Source organism: Hippoglossus hippoglossus, chromosome 3, assembly GCF_009819705.1.
Source record: "Hippoglossus hippoglossus isolate fHipHip1 chromosome 3, fHipHip1.pri, whole genome shotgun sequence".
NCBI lineage: Eukaryota > Metazoa > Chordata > Actinopteri > Pleuronectiformes > Pleuronectidae > Hippoglossus > Hippoglossus hippoglossus.
Window position 1 is genome coordinate 3,448,974 of NC_047153.1, and position 13,112 is coordinate 3,462,085.

General features: G+C 46.1%; 1 protein-coding gene across 11 annotated transcripts in view; it reads left to right on the forward strand.

Annotated features, from left to right (window-relative positions):
- The window catches only part of nav2a (neuron navigator 2a), a 198,131-nt gene that overhangs the window by 156,067 nt on the left and 28,952 nt on the right, over positions 1 to 13,112 (forward strand). For 10 of the 11 annotated variants that reach the window (XM_034615021.1, XM_034614978.1, XM_034614986.1 and 7 more), the window contains one exon: positions 1,722 to 1,844. In XM_034615021.1, coding sequence (XP_034470912.1) covers positions 1,722 to 1,844 — 123 coding nt within the window. Of the gene's footprint in view, positions 1 to 1,721; positions 1,845 to 12,127; positions 12,320 to 13,112 lie in introns of those variants that run through there. The other variant, XM_034615058.1, reaches the window with a different exon arrangement.

The following is a 13,112-nucleotide window of genomic DNA, read 5'->3' on the forward strand; positions in this document are numbered from 1 at the left end:
GCCACTGAATTCAAGAAAGAAATTCCTAATGCTTGAAATACTACATTGAATACAAACAATAACACAAATTAAAATGATACAAACCATTGGAATAATTACTGATGAATGCTTCATTTCAAGGTTTTTTAATCTGGGAATCGTCTTTTATCTCAAAGTTTGTTGTAGCTCTGTTGGTGCATGGTGAAAAAAAAGAAAAAGAAGCTGAATCTGGTTGTTTAGTTTGGACTCTTGGGAGAGATTAGCGGAGCGCTACCAGATGACCTGAGAGATTAGCCATTCATTCACGTTCCGGTGGGAAAATACATGTGGTCTGCTGCTGTAAAGGATATAAGTCAGAACCAAAATGAAAACAGTAAAAGGAAAAACAATCATTTAACTCATTTATCAAGTCAAAATGCCAGTTCCAGTTAAAAGTGAGGATCTGCTGCTTTGTTTCTGTTTAACAAACGATCACTGGGTTGTTTAGCCTCTGTCAGCTCATTGTTTTCAAACCTAAACCAAACGTAACCAAACTCAGCTCTCATCCACACAACATTTTAAAAGAAATGAAAGATCGACTGTACAGCAGCTAAGAATTCTTTCGTATTATTCTTGGAAAGGTGGTGGAGCCCAAACCCGAGTTTAAAGAACTCCAAATGAATGCTTATGTTGCTCTTGATACGTTTTGAATATGCACTAAAAGAAAACCATATAGAAAGAGCTCTGGCTGAGCTAAGAACCATCTGTAGCTAGCTGTAAACATCACAAAGGCTTGGTTTGGTTTGCTCTCTGCTCACTTCTGGTTGCTGTTACGCTTCCGTGCCGCAGTTCAGATGTTGATTCTGTTTGACTGCAGCTCACACAAAGAGGCTCTGTCCGTAGGAAACTCTGCACTGTGTGTATGTACTGTATACACATGTAGTTATAAATGTGTGTTTGTGCGCTGGCTTCCCCCTTTTGCTGAGATCCACTCTGAGATAACACAGAAAAGTGTTTGAGTGGCTGCAACTTTATTTATCCACTCAGAGAGCGAATCGTCACAGCCCCACACAGGAAGCCTTCTTACCGTTTAAAACCTCAAGCATCTCGTTAAGTTACACCTGAGCTGAATGAGTCAATATTTAGTTCCATTGGGAATCTCCTCCGTGGGTAAATATTTGCGGAGTTAGTTAAGGTTTGTTTTAGTTTGATGGGAATGTTTGTGTTGAGGGCCTCAGCTTCAGACTGGAGCTGCTGCGACCGGTCAAACCCCAACAACCAATAGATCAAGTCCGGGCACATGTCATTTCACAGTAAGCAATGAACGGAATGACCAAGTTAACCTGCGTCGGTGATGAATGTCCATATCCGAAGAAACGAACAGACTCGTCCTCTGTCCTCTGTCCTCTGTCCTCTGTCCTCCGCACTGCCGCTCCTCTTAAACACCACTGTGAGGCCACATGAGAGAGATGTGTCTTCACCCAGACACTTTGCTGTCCTCAGTGTTTGTGTGGCTGCTTTTCGCCAAACGTTCAGGCCTGATTGATGAGGGCTCTGCCTCGGCCTGAAAAACGAGACGGATGGGTAGCTCCTCCTGCTCTGCGTCCAACAAAAGGCGGCTCTGAGGAACCGAGTGTGTTAACTCTGTGGCCAAACTCCCAAAACAAAGTGTGGCGCTGCCCGACTTCAAATCATCCTGTCCAGAGAACCTTTAATTCGGCATGTTCGTCATGTTTTATGATGTGTTCTGTTGTGTTTTGCAGCTACATGACTGACGGAGGTTTGGGACTGTACACGCGGCGCCTGAACCGCCTGCCCGACAGCATGGCCGCCGTCCGAGAGACGCTCCATCGGAAAACGTCGACGGGCCAGGGAGATGCTGACAGGTAGGTCTGAAAATAAAATCTTAGAGGAAAGGAGAGAGGAAAGGAGAGAGGAGGAGAAATGATCTCCCGCCAGCTGACTCCAGCTGAAAGTAAATTGGGCCATGCTCAGAATAAAACATCTTTATTCTTTTGTCGGGCAGAAGAGTAAAGAGGAGCCTGAAAAAGATGCAGCAAATTTTGAATTTCAACATTTAAAAGAATTCTATGAATCCCCATGAAAGTTCAGTTGGACTTGATGTTTTTGTCGTTTTAAAAGCACAAGGTAAACAAGTGGAATCCAATGTGCTACATTTCAATGTGTTTGCATGTATATGCCTCCTTTTGAACACGCGGAACTGTATGTGTTAAATACGAGCTCGTACAGCAGCCTGTGTAGAGAGCGATGGTTAAAAGGATTTTCTGATCCCTCAGATTCCCGATCGAATGGAAAACAGCAGGAGAAACACCATCATATCCTGTGCATTGCTTAACATTGTCATAAAAACCAACAATCAAAACAACTTGCTGCAGAACAGATACAGAATATTGCACAATTTCAGGGTGTATTTGTCTTTTGAGACTTGCAGCTGGCGCTCCTCCTCTATTTTTACGATTTAAAATGATATTGCGCAGGTTCGTCTCAGATGTGACGTAAACCGAGCTTTGTGCGATACTTAATCTGAATGTTGAAGAATAGCAGTGAGATGCATGTGTGCGTCTGTGGGTGATTTGTGGCTGCAGCATGTAAAGTGAGTGTTTCTGGATCCGTGGGACGTTTTCCGCAGCGTCCCTGTGTCAGCGTGAGTGACTTCAGTCTTCAGTCTTTGTCCTGTCACAGAGATGGAGATGGATTTGGTTCCTGGGGGGAGCATATAGGTGGAGAGATGAATGAATACTGAGCCCGTATGAAAAGTAAATGTACCATTTACTTCTGCAAAAGAGTTTTTTTAAAGAAAATGTGTTGCATGGACAGATTCGCTGTTGAAGTTTCAAGCGCTTCTAGCAGCAGCTTTTTCCCTAAATCCACAGGTGTGGCTAATTTCCTGTCCTTTCAGACTTTTGACCTTTGCCCTCTCGCTGGCTTTGACGCTGCATGCGCGCACACACACACACACACACACACACACACACACACACACACACACACACACACACACACACACACTCTCTCAGTCCTTCATAATAAACCCCTCTGGCCCTCAGCTAAACACTAACTGTCCTCCTCACCTTTCTGTCTCCCCCTCCCCGGACTCTCTGCTCTCACCTCTTAGATTCCCCTTGTTTTGATTAGAGACTGGAACGAACTGGAAGCACATTAACTGATACAAGTTGGGGGATTTCTTCTTTTTGTTTGATTTTTAGCGCTTTCATGTTCCTCTGTGAGGTTTAATTGTACGACCAGGCGGGTTCTCCGCAAACTTCTCATTTCTTCCTTCTTGATGTTCGCACAGCTTTGTTATCGTCTTCATAAGATTAGAGAGGGGGGCGGGGGGGTTTGAAAAAGCAGAGGTGACTCCCCCCTCCGCCCAAACACACCTCCTGAAGCCCGCCTGGTAAAATGTGCTCCTACTGCTTTTGGATTTGGGATTAATTAGGAGAGCTGGGGAAGCAGCAGATGAAATGCATTAACATAATAAACCCAAAGTAGAGGAGCTGGAGGGTACAAGGGGGTCGAGTGGTTCTCTGTTGTAAAAGATGAGGCTAATTTACTACACGAGCAGGCGGCTTGATGGTGCAGTTTGTGCAGGTGGAGGAGGGTGAACACCTTTCCCCATATTTCCATCACGAGCGTCGGAGCTGCAGATCTTTTCCTCAGAGGTGTGTGCAGTCTGTGTTTGCTCTCTGGGTGTGTGTTCTACAAACCTGCTAAAGTTTAAATGCCTCTTTTATGTCCTCTGCTTTTAAGATGTAGCCGCTGAGGAAGTGGAGGTGGGGGGGGGGTGTTGGGTGTCGCCGCGGCAATGGGGCAAAACCCTCGTGACCCCTGGACGAGGAGGTCGCGAGCTTCAAAAGGTCCGGCAGCTTTACCGACAACCTTTAAGTCTTCACGCTAAAAGCCTCCGGATCAGTTCAGCGCCGCGCTAATGAGGAGGGGAAAAGACGTAGCTGGGAAATAACAGTGTAGCCGAGCGGCTTATCAGGGAAACAGGAAGCCACTGAAGGTTTATATCATATCACAAGGTGAGAAGGTGACTGTTAGAAATGCAAAAAGCAGCTTTTACAAACTGTCAACTGTATGTAAAGCAGCAGAAGAGCAGGACCTGCAGGGCTAGAAACTGTGTGTGCATGTGTGTCAGTGTGTGTCAGTGTGTGTGTGTGTGTGTGTGTGTGTGTGTGTGTGTGTGTGTGTGTGTGTGTGTGTGTGTGTGTGTGTGTGTGTGTGAGCACGCTTTATCCCTGTCATTTATCTCCGAGGCAGGAGAAAGAGGAAGCAATCTATAATGGCCCGTCTTGCGATTTGAATTCTCTTTGTTCGAGCGAACAAAGAAAAACGTCTTTGTGGCGTGAAACCGCTGTAGCTGTGCGTGTCGGAGGAGCCGAAGCCCCTCCCCTCCTCGCTCAGGCGTTGGAGATATCATTTCTCTTTTCCAAATGAGGGCGTGACACAAAGAGGAGAGGGGAGAGGGAGCGACACATAAATCTCTCAGTTTGAGCCTGATGACTGTTTCTGTCACACGAGGAGAAAAGGGATATAAATCAGTATAATGAGGTTACAGGCCGGTTAAAGGATTCTGCTGTTTCAGACTTTTCTGGGACGGGTCTTGTGAAGGATGTTGTCGCCGGTGTCTGAACAATAACATGTAGTATTTGCATTGTTTTAAAGAAAACCCCAAAGTTTTAATTTTGCTTGATTGACGTGCGAAGCTGCGACTGAATCCCTCGCTCTCTCTGAGCTGATGTGAAAACTTGATTAACTACGTCCACATTAAATGTTATTTTCAGTTTAAAAGGGCGTTTTAGAACAAAAGGGACATATCAGGAATGATCCCCATCCTTAAAACACCTGTAATTAACACGACCCCACAGGTTTGCATGGGCTTAGTTGCTGAAAATAACACAGACAAGGGGCAGCGATGGCAGAAAGTGAGACGGAGGGACGTCTGTGTTTGGACAAACGAGGACGTGGGACACTTTGCATTCACATCTGATGGTGGAGTCACGACTGAGCGGGAGATAATGTTGGGTTATAGTTTTCAAAAGGTTCAGTTTCTGTCCGTCCAGATGAAAATTGGGTTTCAAATTAAAGGTTTGACAATAAGCCAATAATAAGTAGTGATAAATTAAATGTCTTAATCAGGTGAAAGTTGACAACGTGATGCTTCCTCCACTAAAATCACGTTCTACCAAGTATGTTGAATTGTTTTTTAAGTTTCTGTTGTTGTGCGTTTGGACCCAAACCTTCTGCTTTAACTCAACTTTGGAAAGTAAAAGAACTTACGCAATGTGATTTTTAACTTCTCGACGCAATGTGACGTCCTCTTGTGACTCACTGTATGAGCCAATCAGACACATCCGGGCCCACATTCCTGATAGGTCACTCTCCTGAGGGAATTGTGTAATTTACCAGGGCTGTGAAATCTCCTCTTTTATATTATAAACTATTGTGCAGTCGTTTGGAATCTGATTGACTCACGGGTCTGTTTCTCAAACCTCCCTCTGCTCATCGTGTTTTATCTTCTGTGCGAATAGGAAGTACAGGAAGTAACCTTTAGTAACTTCCTTTAACTGGTACAGACAGTGACAGGTGAGACTTTGAAATTACTTCAAACTAAAAGCCCCTTTTTTTATTAAATGTTTATATTATTATGATGAAGATTATTATGTCTGCCCTCATCGTGTGGAGACTGAAGTAGAGACTGATGTGTAAGTACAACAGATGTTTGGGTTGCTCTTTGTTCTGAAAGGTGTGTGTGTGTGTGTGTGTGAGTGTGTGTGTGTGTGTGTGTGTGTGTGTGTGTGTGTGTGTGTGTGTGTGTGTGTGTGTGTGTGTGTGTGTGTGTGTGTGTGTGTGTGTGTTTGTGTGTGTGTGTGTGTGGGTGTGGTTTACAAGCATCTCCTCTCTCAGGACCTTTTTAATCCCACCTGTAATATAGAAAAGAAGTTGTTGAGAACATAATATACTGCTCTCTCTCTCTCACACACACACACACACACACACACACACACACACACACACACACACACACACACACACACACACACACACACACACACACACACACACACACACACACACACACATGCCCCTGGTTCCAACATGTTATCTCTTGTGTCAGGACTTGAGCAGACTCCCTGTTGGCCTGAGGGAGAAAGAGAGAGGTTCACCCTCCTTCATCAACTCCTCAGCTACCAGCAACACCTGGCACTCCACCTGTCTCTCCGTCTGTCCGTCTGTCCGTCTGTCAGTCTGTCTCTCCGTCTGTCTCTCAGTCTGTCTGTCTCTCCGTCTGTCTGTCTCTCCGTCTGTCTGTCTCTCCGTCTGTCTCTCTCTCTGTAACTCCAGCACAGTAAATGTATTAAGAAATTAAGAAATAAATCAAATAAGTCACTTTAATTAAACACGTTTAATGCGTTTGTGAACCAAAGCATGACGGTAACGGACCATGATAACCTAACACCATTTGTATTATGAGAGCTTCAGTAAATCATGTGCATTCACAGGTCAAAGAGGAAAGGATTCTCTTAAGTTATATGGCTTAAGATTTGCTGTGGTTCATTATAAATGAAAGACTGCAGTGAGGTCTTTGGGTCATGACTGACGCAGTCTGCTGATAGCTTTGTTCTTGTTAAGAAAGGAAATGTTTTGTATATATATTTATCTACATATTCGCCCAGAGGAGAAGTCGAAGAAATGCTTTTTCCATAGAAGTCTGGACTCTCACAGCCTCCGACTGCCCTTTAATACTGAACCCTGCAGATGCCTCCCAGCCATGTTCTAGCTGAAAGCAGCTTTCTACTGAGTCAACACAGCGTGTGTGTGTGTGTGTGTGTGTGTGTGTGTGTGTGTGTGTGTGTGTGTGTGTGTGTGTGTGTGTGTGTGTGTGTGTGTGTGTGTGTGTGTGTGTGCGTGTGTGCGTGTGCCTGTGTGTGTGTGTGTCAGTCTGACCCACAATCTGTGGTTATTCCATGTAGGCTGAAAGGCCAGAGTTAATGATGCTCCTACACACCCACATACTCCAGCTGCTGCACAGCTCCTCCACCTACACTGCAGAAATATCCATCTTTACTCATTTTGTTCATATTTCCTCCTTAAAAAAGTGAATCATTTAAACCTGTTTCCGATACAAATCAACCATGATTTTCTGTGAGCGAGCGTTCATCTTAAAGTAAACTATGTGCCTGAGTAATATGAGGATTTGATGCTGTTGTGAACGCGTCTGTCCAGCTGTGTTGTGCATCTGTGAAGGCAAACTCTCAGTAAACTCTCAGTAAACTCTCAGTAAACTCTCAGTAAACTCTCAGTAAACTCCATCACCAGTTATCCAGACTTTTACCCGCAGGTCATGTCTGAAAACGGCTCAACTGACAGTTACCAAACTTCCCTTTTTCCAATAACTATTTACTCATGTAAATTATGCACAAACCCTTTCTCTGTTGTTGTTCCAGGAGACACTGACAATTTATACTTCGTTTAAAACATCATTGGTTTGCATGTGAACAAGTCAGGGATAATCTTACTGCGCCGACAGATGTGGTTTCAACAGTTTCAGAGCTCAGAGGCAAAAAGCATGTGTGGGTAAGGATGGAGATGTTGTTTTTGCAGTGTACCACACACAGAGCAGGCCGGCTGCCCACTTGCATGTGGGAGGAGGGTCTTGATTCACACGGAGACGAACGGAGACGGTTAAATTAACAAGAGGTCTGTGATACGAAGAGAGAGAAGGAGACGGAGACTATAAGACAGACAGTCCTGAGAGAACTGATGTTTCCGTCGCCATGGATACCGTATCAGCAGACCATTAACCCCTCCCTCAGGGCGTCTAACAAGCACACCTGCCTCACACACACACACACACACACACACACACACACACACACACACACACACACACACACACACACACACACACACACACACACACTCTAAAGAGGGTGGGACTCTCGCAGGTAGAAAAGGGTTTTTGTCATGAAAGCAGTGAGATGCAGCAATATGCCAAAGAGAGAAAGAACATGGACGACAGGGTTTGAAGGGGAACCCGAGATCTGAGGTTCTGTCCGGTGTCCCTGGTCCAGTCTGCGATCTGAAACTGTCTCTGGAGAAAGCAGAGCACAGGAGCAGGACATGTGGGACTTTAACTCATCCACTGTGAGTGATTTATGAAGGCTCTCGGCACAGGGTAAGTTTGAATCCTCCCTGCCTGCCCTGACGTGAGGGTTTTGGGGGCGGGTGGGACGTCAGCAGGTTCGTGCAGGTTGCAGCTTTTCAAGTAACTGGATAATGCTGATTATCCACGTTTCGCCATTTGAGCTGCAGGAAAAAGCTCGGGGACAGAAGTCTGCGTGCCAGACGTTTCATGACACTTGAAACAGGCTGCAAAACAACATCTTGTTTCAAGATTTCATCCTGTTAGCATGAATTGGTATCATTCACGTGAGGAAATGATTGTTTTGTTCAGTTATTATTCATATAACCCATTAATATAATGTTTTCCTTTTTTATTTAGCTTCAATCTTCATTTTCCACACTTACAGTATCATTAAGATATTATGGATTTAAGTGGATTCCGACATATTTGGTATCTTTAGAAAGGTTGTGTGGGTTTGAACTGTGTTCGGAGTCAGAAAGTTCAATAAGTCAATTCTTAGACTGTTACCAATACATGTGTAGTCATTTATTGTTTCCATACCCAAAGGAAATGGTAATTTATTGATATTTTAGATATTTCCATACGTTTGATCACTGGCTGTTTTTACATCTTGAGTTTAAAACTTTTATTTATGTGAGACAAAATATTAAGTTCATGTGGGAAAGCAACTGAGAGCATCTTTAGAAAAAAAACACATCAAAGTGGAGGAAGAATCCTCCACTTGGCTTGAATCAAATATTTTATTTCCTTTAAGTGGATCATCGTTTGGCATCTGGAGACTTTTTTAAAAGAAGCTTTCAAACCAGATGAGCATGAAACACAACAGATTCTGGTCAAAACATGTATTTAAGTTGTGTTTTTCGATATTTGGCCCCGTGAACCCACAGGTTTAGAGGCAGTTGCCACCTCAGCTTCATTCCGGCATCGAGGTGACAATACCCCGGCTTGTATGTCGTGTGTGCTTAAGCAGCGTGTCTGCACTCACATGGCAAATTCCACATTTGTCCCCGGCAGCGATTTAAATTTTTTAGTTTTCTGGATGCGGCTCGGAGGAGATGTGCGCCTGTGCTCTGTGATGTGCGTGTGTGTGTGTCACGTGGGCGAAGGATTGTGTGTTTTCACCACATATCCGGGTCAGTCGGTCGAGTCTGAGGGAGTGTGTGTTTACACATCAAACACACACACACACACAGAGCGAGAGAGAGGGAGGGAGAGGGAGAGAGAGAGAGAGAGAAAAGAGCCAGAGGGATCGAAATGCTTTGATAAATTCACAGAGTGCGGATAGCAAGTGTGTTCCCCCCAGACAGGAGACAATGAGAGAAGACACGGGAGAGAGACAGCAGAGACAGCAGAGAGACAGAGAGAGAGAGAGAGAGAGAGAGAGAGAGAGAGAGAGAGAGAGAGAGACATTCCTAAATGAGTGTTGTCCAGTTCACTTCAGTCACTTCTCGTCACAGCAGGGACAGCTGTGTCATTTTCGTACCACAGGGCTCCTGAGCTCCGTCCCGGAATGTGCCGGGCCCCGTCCCAACGGCCCCGTCTGTGCCTCCGTCACCCTCATGCTGCCTGTGCCCATTCCGTCCTGACTACAGCTATATTTTTCAAAAAAAATAGCAATAACAGCTTCTGTATAGTGCAACATTTTCTTATTTCTTTAATATCAAAAGCTTGGCATGTTCCAGTGCAGGTAATGGTGTCAAACTTCAGCAGCCAAGAACTTAATCTCTATAATGACACTAATTTTTTCTGAACCCTGAGGCAAAGAGCAGCTGCATGAAAAGACGCTGACGTGAGAAAACTTTGTTTGAACCTGACAGAGAAACGTTCCAGCACCTAGAGAAACAACCAGCTGTTGTATTTCCTTTGTTGTGTCATCGATTTTTTTTTGCATTTTTCTGTTTTGAATTTTGTGCCAATCTGAACACTTGAGCATTTAATTTTTAAGACACAGAAACAGACTTTCTCTCTGTTTCTGTTACCCGCAGGGTTTGTGAGGCGCATTTGATTTGTTATAATTCCTATTGAAAGTTAAACAACACAATACTTTGACTGCACATCGAGCCTGACGTGTGTCTGCAGAGGATCAGAACAGTGATCATCATCACATGTCTGCTCAGATTCTTGTTGGACTATTGTTTGATCAAATAGTTTCATGATTCAATTCAAAACCTAATTTTAGACTTGATTTCATTCAGGGGGAAAGTTCCCGTGCAGCTCTTTGTGTTTAGAGAAGCTTTGAAATTAAGATGTTTGGCTTCTTTAGACATAAAACATTAAACATTTCAAACCTTGTGAATCCTGACAAACCATCGTGTCTTACTGAGCCGAGCTCCACGAGGAGGAGAGACTTGTTTTTCATGTTGTGCCTTCATGCAAACCACGTTTCTTCCTGATAGGACGAGAGGGTTTTGGTGAGTGTCTGTTTGGGATTAGGACACAACACTGGTTCCTCTGTTCTGATGTTGTGTAGAAAACACACAGACCTCACCTGTCAACTCGTCCACGCTGCTCCCACACCCACATCTGCCCTGAGGACGGTTAGTGGTCCCGTCTGTCTGTCTGTCTGTCTGTCTGTCTGTCTGTGTGGACAGAGACACAGGGTTTGGGGTTATATGATCCAGACGTGGTGCGAGGACCAGTAGTCGCCGCCCCCCCCCCACCGAACACAGGAAATCCCCTTACTTCTGCTTCATGGCTCTGTTATGGCCGCATGTCTGTGTGTATAATTCTGCGGCGCGGTGCCTGCGAGCATGTGCCAGAGACAGACGGGGAGTGACAGTACTGCAGAGAGAGAGAGGGAGAGAGAGAGAGAGAGAGAGAGAGAGAGAGAGAGAGAGAGAGAGAGAGAGAGAGAGAGAGAGAGAGACCACAGTCCCCGGGGACGCACACAAGAGAAGTTAAACAAACACAACCACGGCCTCTTTCTCAGGACACTACCACACACTCTTATTGGCTGCAGCTCTTTTCCTTCCACTGGTCCCCCCCCCCCCCCCCCCCCCCCACTGTGCTCCTCTCTTTAAGGAAAGTTTGGAGGTTTGGCCTCTGATCTCTGACCCCTCTGGGAAAAGTGCCTCGGCGAGAGGTTCCTCTCTGGAATGTCTTGATTTGGGTCACTTCTCCTCTTTGACCGTCCTCTCTGCAGAGAGTGAGGTACCACGCACTCCTGATGGTTTAGAAATCTCCTTCACCTCCAGTGCATTGTGGAGGTGAACTCTCTTGTGGCCAGATAGTGTTAGAGGTAAGTGAGGATACGTGTTTTTTGTGATTTGGGTGGACTGACCCTTTAAGAGGAAGCACAAGGAGCTCTACCTCTTTTCCTCAGTGTCATGATCCACTAGTCTGCGTCGGCCTGCCTTTGGCACCGCTTCCTCCCGGGGGCAGCCCGCGGTCCATGTCTCCGTCTCCTGTGATTTGTCCATAAAGGGCTCGGCGGTTGTGAGCCGGCGGGTTGCTCTGCCAGCGGGAGGCCGTGGGCTGGGCCACGCTGCTGGGCCTGATCTCTAATTAGCACTGGCCTGTCAGCTAGTCAGGGTGGATCTGTCTGGGAAATTGTAGTCCTGCACACAGACACAAACCATCGCTGGGAAACACACGGTGCAGCGGCAGCACTGGCGTGAGGATTGTCCACCGGGTTCTGTCTGTGATCGTGTGGCTTTGACTCGCGTTGCCGTTTGATTCTTCCGAGGCCGAGGCGGCTTACTTGGGGCTCAGCTTGTGTTTGTGTGCGTCTCAGTGTGTGCGTTTTCAGTGTGCGCTCCATTAGAGGCGAGGCTGCGGCAGTGAAGTGGTTAACAGTCCCGGGGGAGGCTCATGTTACCAGCACCAGGGCAGGTCCTTCCTTCTCCCCCCCTCACCTCAGTCTCTGTTAGTCCAGTGAGAGACCAACAGGGCCCCAGGGATGAAGCATCAGTGCAACCGGTGACAAAGGAGCTGGAACTAGGAAGACTGCCAGGGTGAGGGAGGGAGAGAGGGGTGCGGGGGGGAGAGAGAGAGAGAGAGAGAGAGAGAGAGAGAGAGACACTGGGAACGCTCAGAGAGAGAGAGAGAGAGAGGCAGACAGATAGGGAGTGGGAGAGATACTTGGCCGAGTGAACTCTCTCAGCGGCATGGAGTCATGAAGCTCTCTGTACAGCTCAGCGTTTTCCCGCAGCGCCCTGGTTCCCACGGCAACCCAGGCACCCTGACCAGGTAGATGCATGTGTGTGTGTGTGTGTGTGTGTGTGTGTCTGTGTGGGTGGGTGTGTGTGTGTGTGTGTGTGTGAACAAGTGCGTAAAGGAAACTTTGTCTTAGTAATGATGACTTAGATTTATCCCAGGGATCAGGGAGCGTTGAGATCTTTGTGGGTTTGTATGTGTCTGTTTTCTTCATGTACCACATATCTTTATTTTCCTTTTGTGTATTCATTCGTGTGGGTGTGTGCGTGCGTGTGGGACTTTGCCCCCGTGTGTGTACGGACGAGTCGAGATGGTTGTGGTCACTCTTTAATCTCCCTGCACCTCTCAGCTCCTCAGAGGCTTTAAAACTCTGTGTGATTTATTCTGCTGGAGGACGAGCGTCTCCCCTCCGTCCCCGTCTGTCAGGTCGCAGACGAGGCTGCCCACGAAGCAGCAGCAGAACGTGCGTTCGGCTGGAAACCTGTCGACCAGCGGCTGATTAGATTTCGGTGGTAATCTGAATCCGGGGTTTCAGCCACGGAACGTTCTTTGTTTTTTGTGTTCCGCTTCTTTTTGAGCCATAATTACGATGCTGTGTTTGTTTGCTGTAGGAAACATTCAGGATTTCCAAGTTGGCCGCTGAGCAGCACCGCACTGACTTGTTCTTTTGTTTGACAGATGAATGATGAATGGGAGCCGAACTTCACTGCTTTTTTTCTGTTTCTGGTGAATACTTGTTCGGCTGCTTAAACAAAAAAATTTGGAAACTTTTAAAACTATTTCATGTGAGTCTTCTCTGAGGTGCTTGTGTCACCACGATATTCAG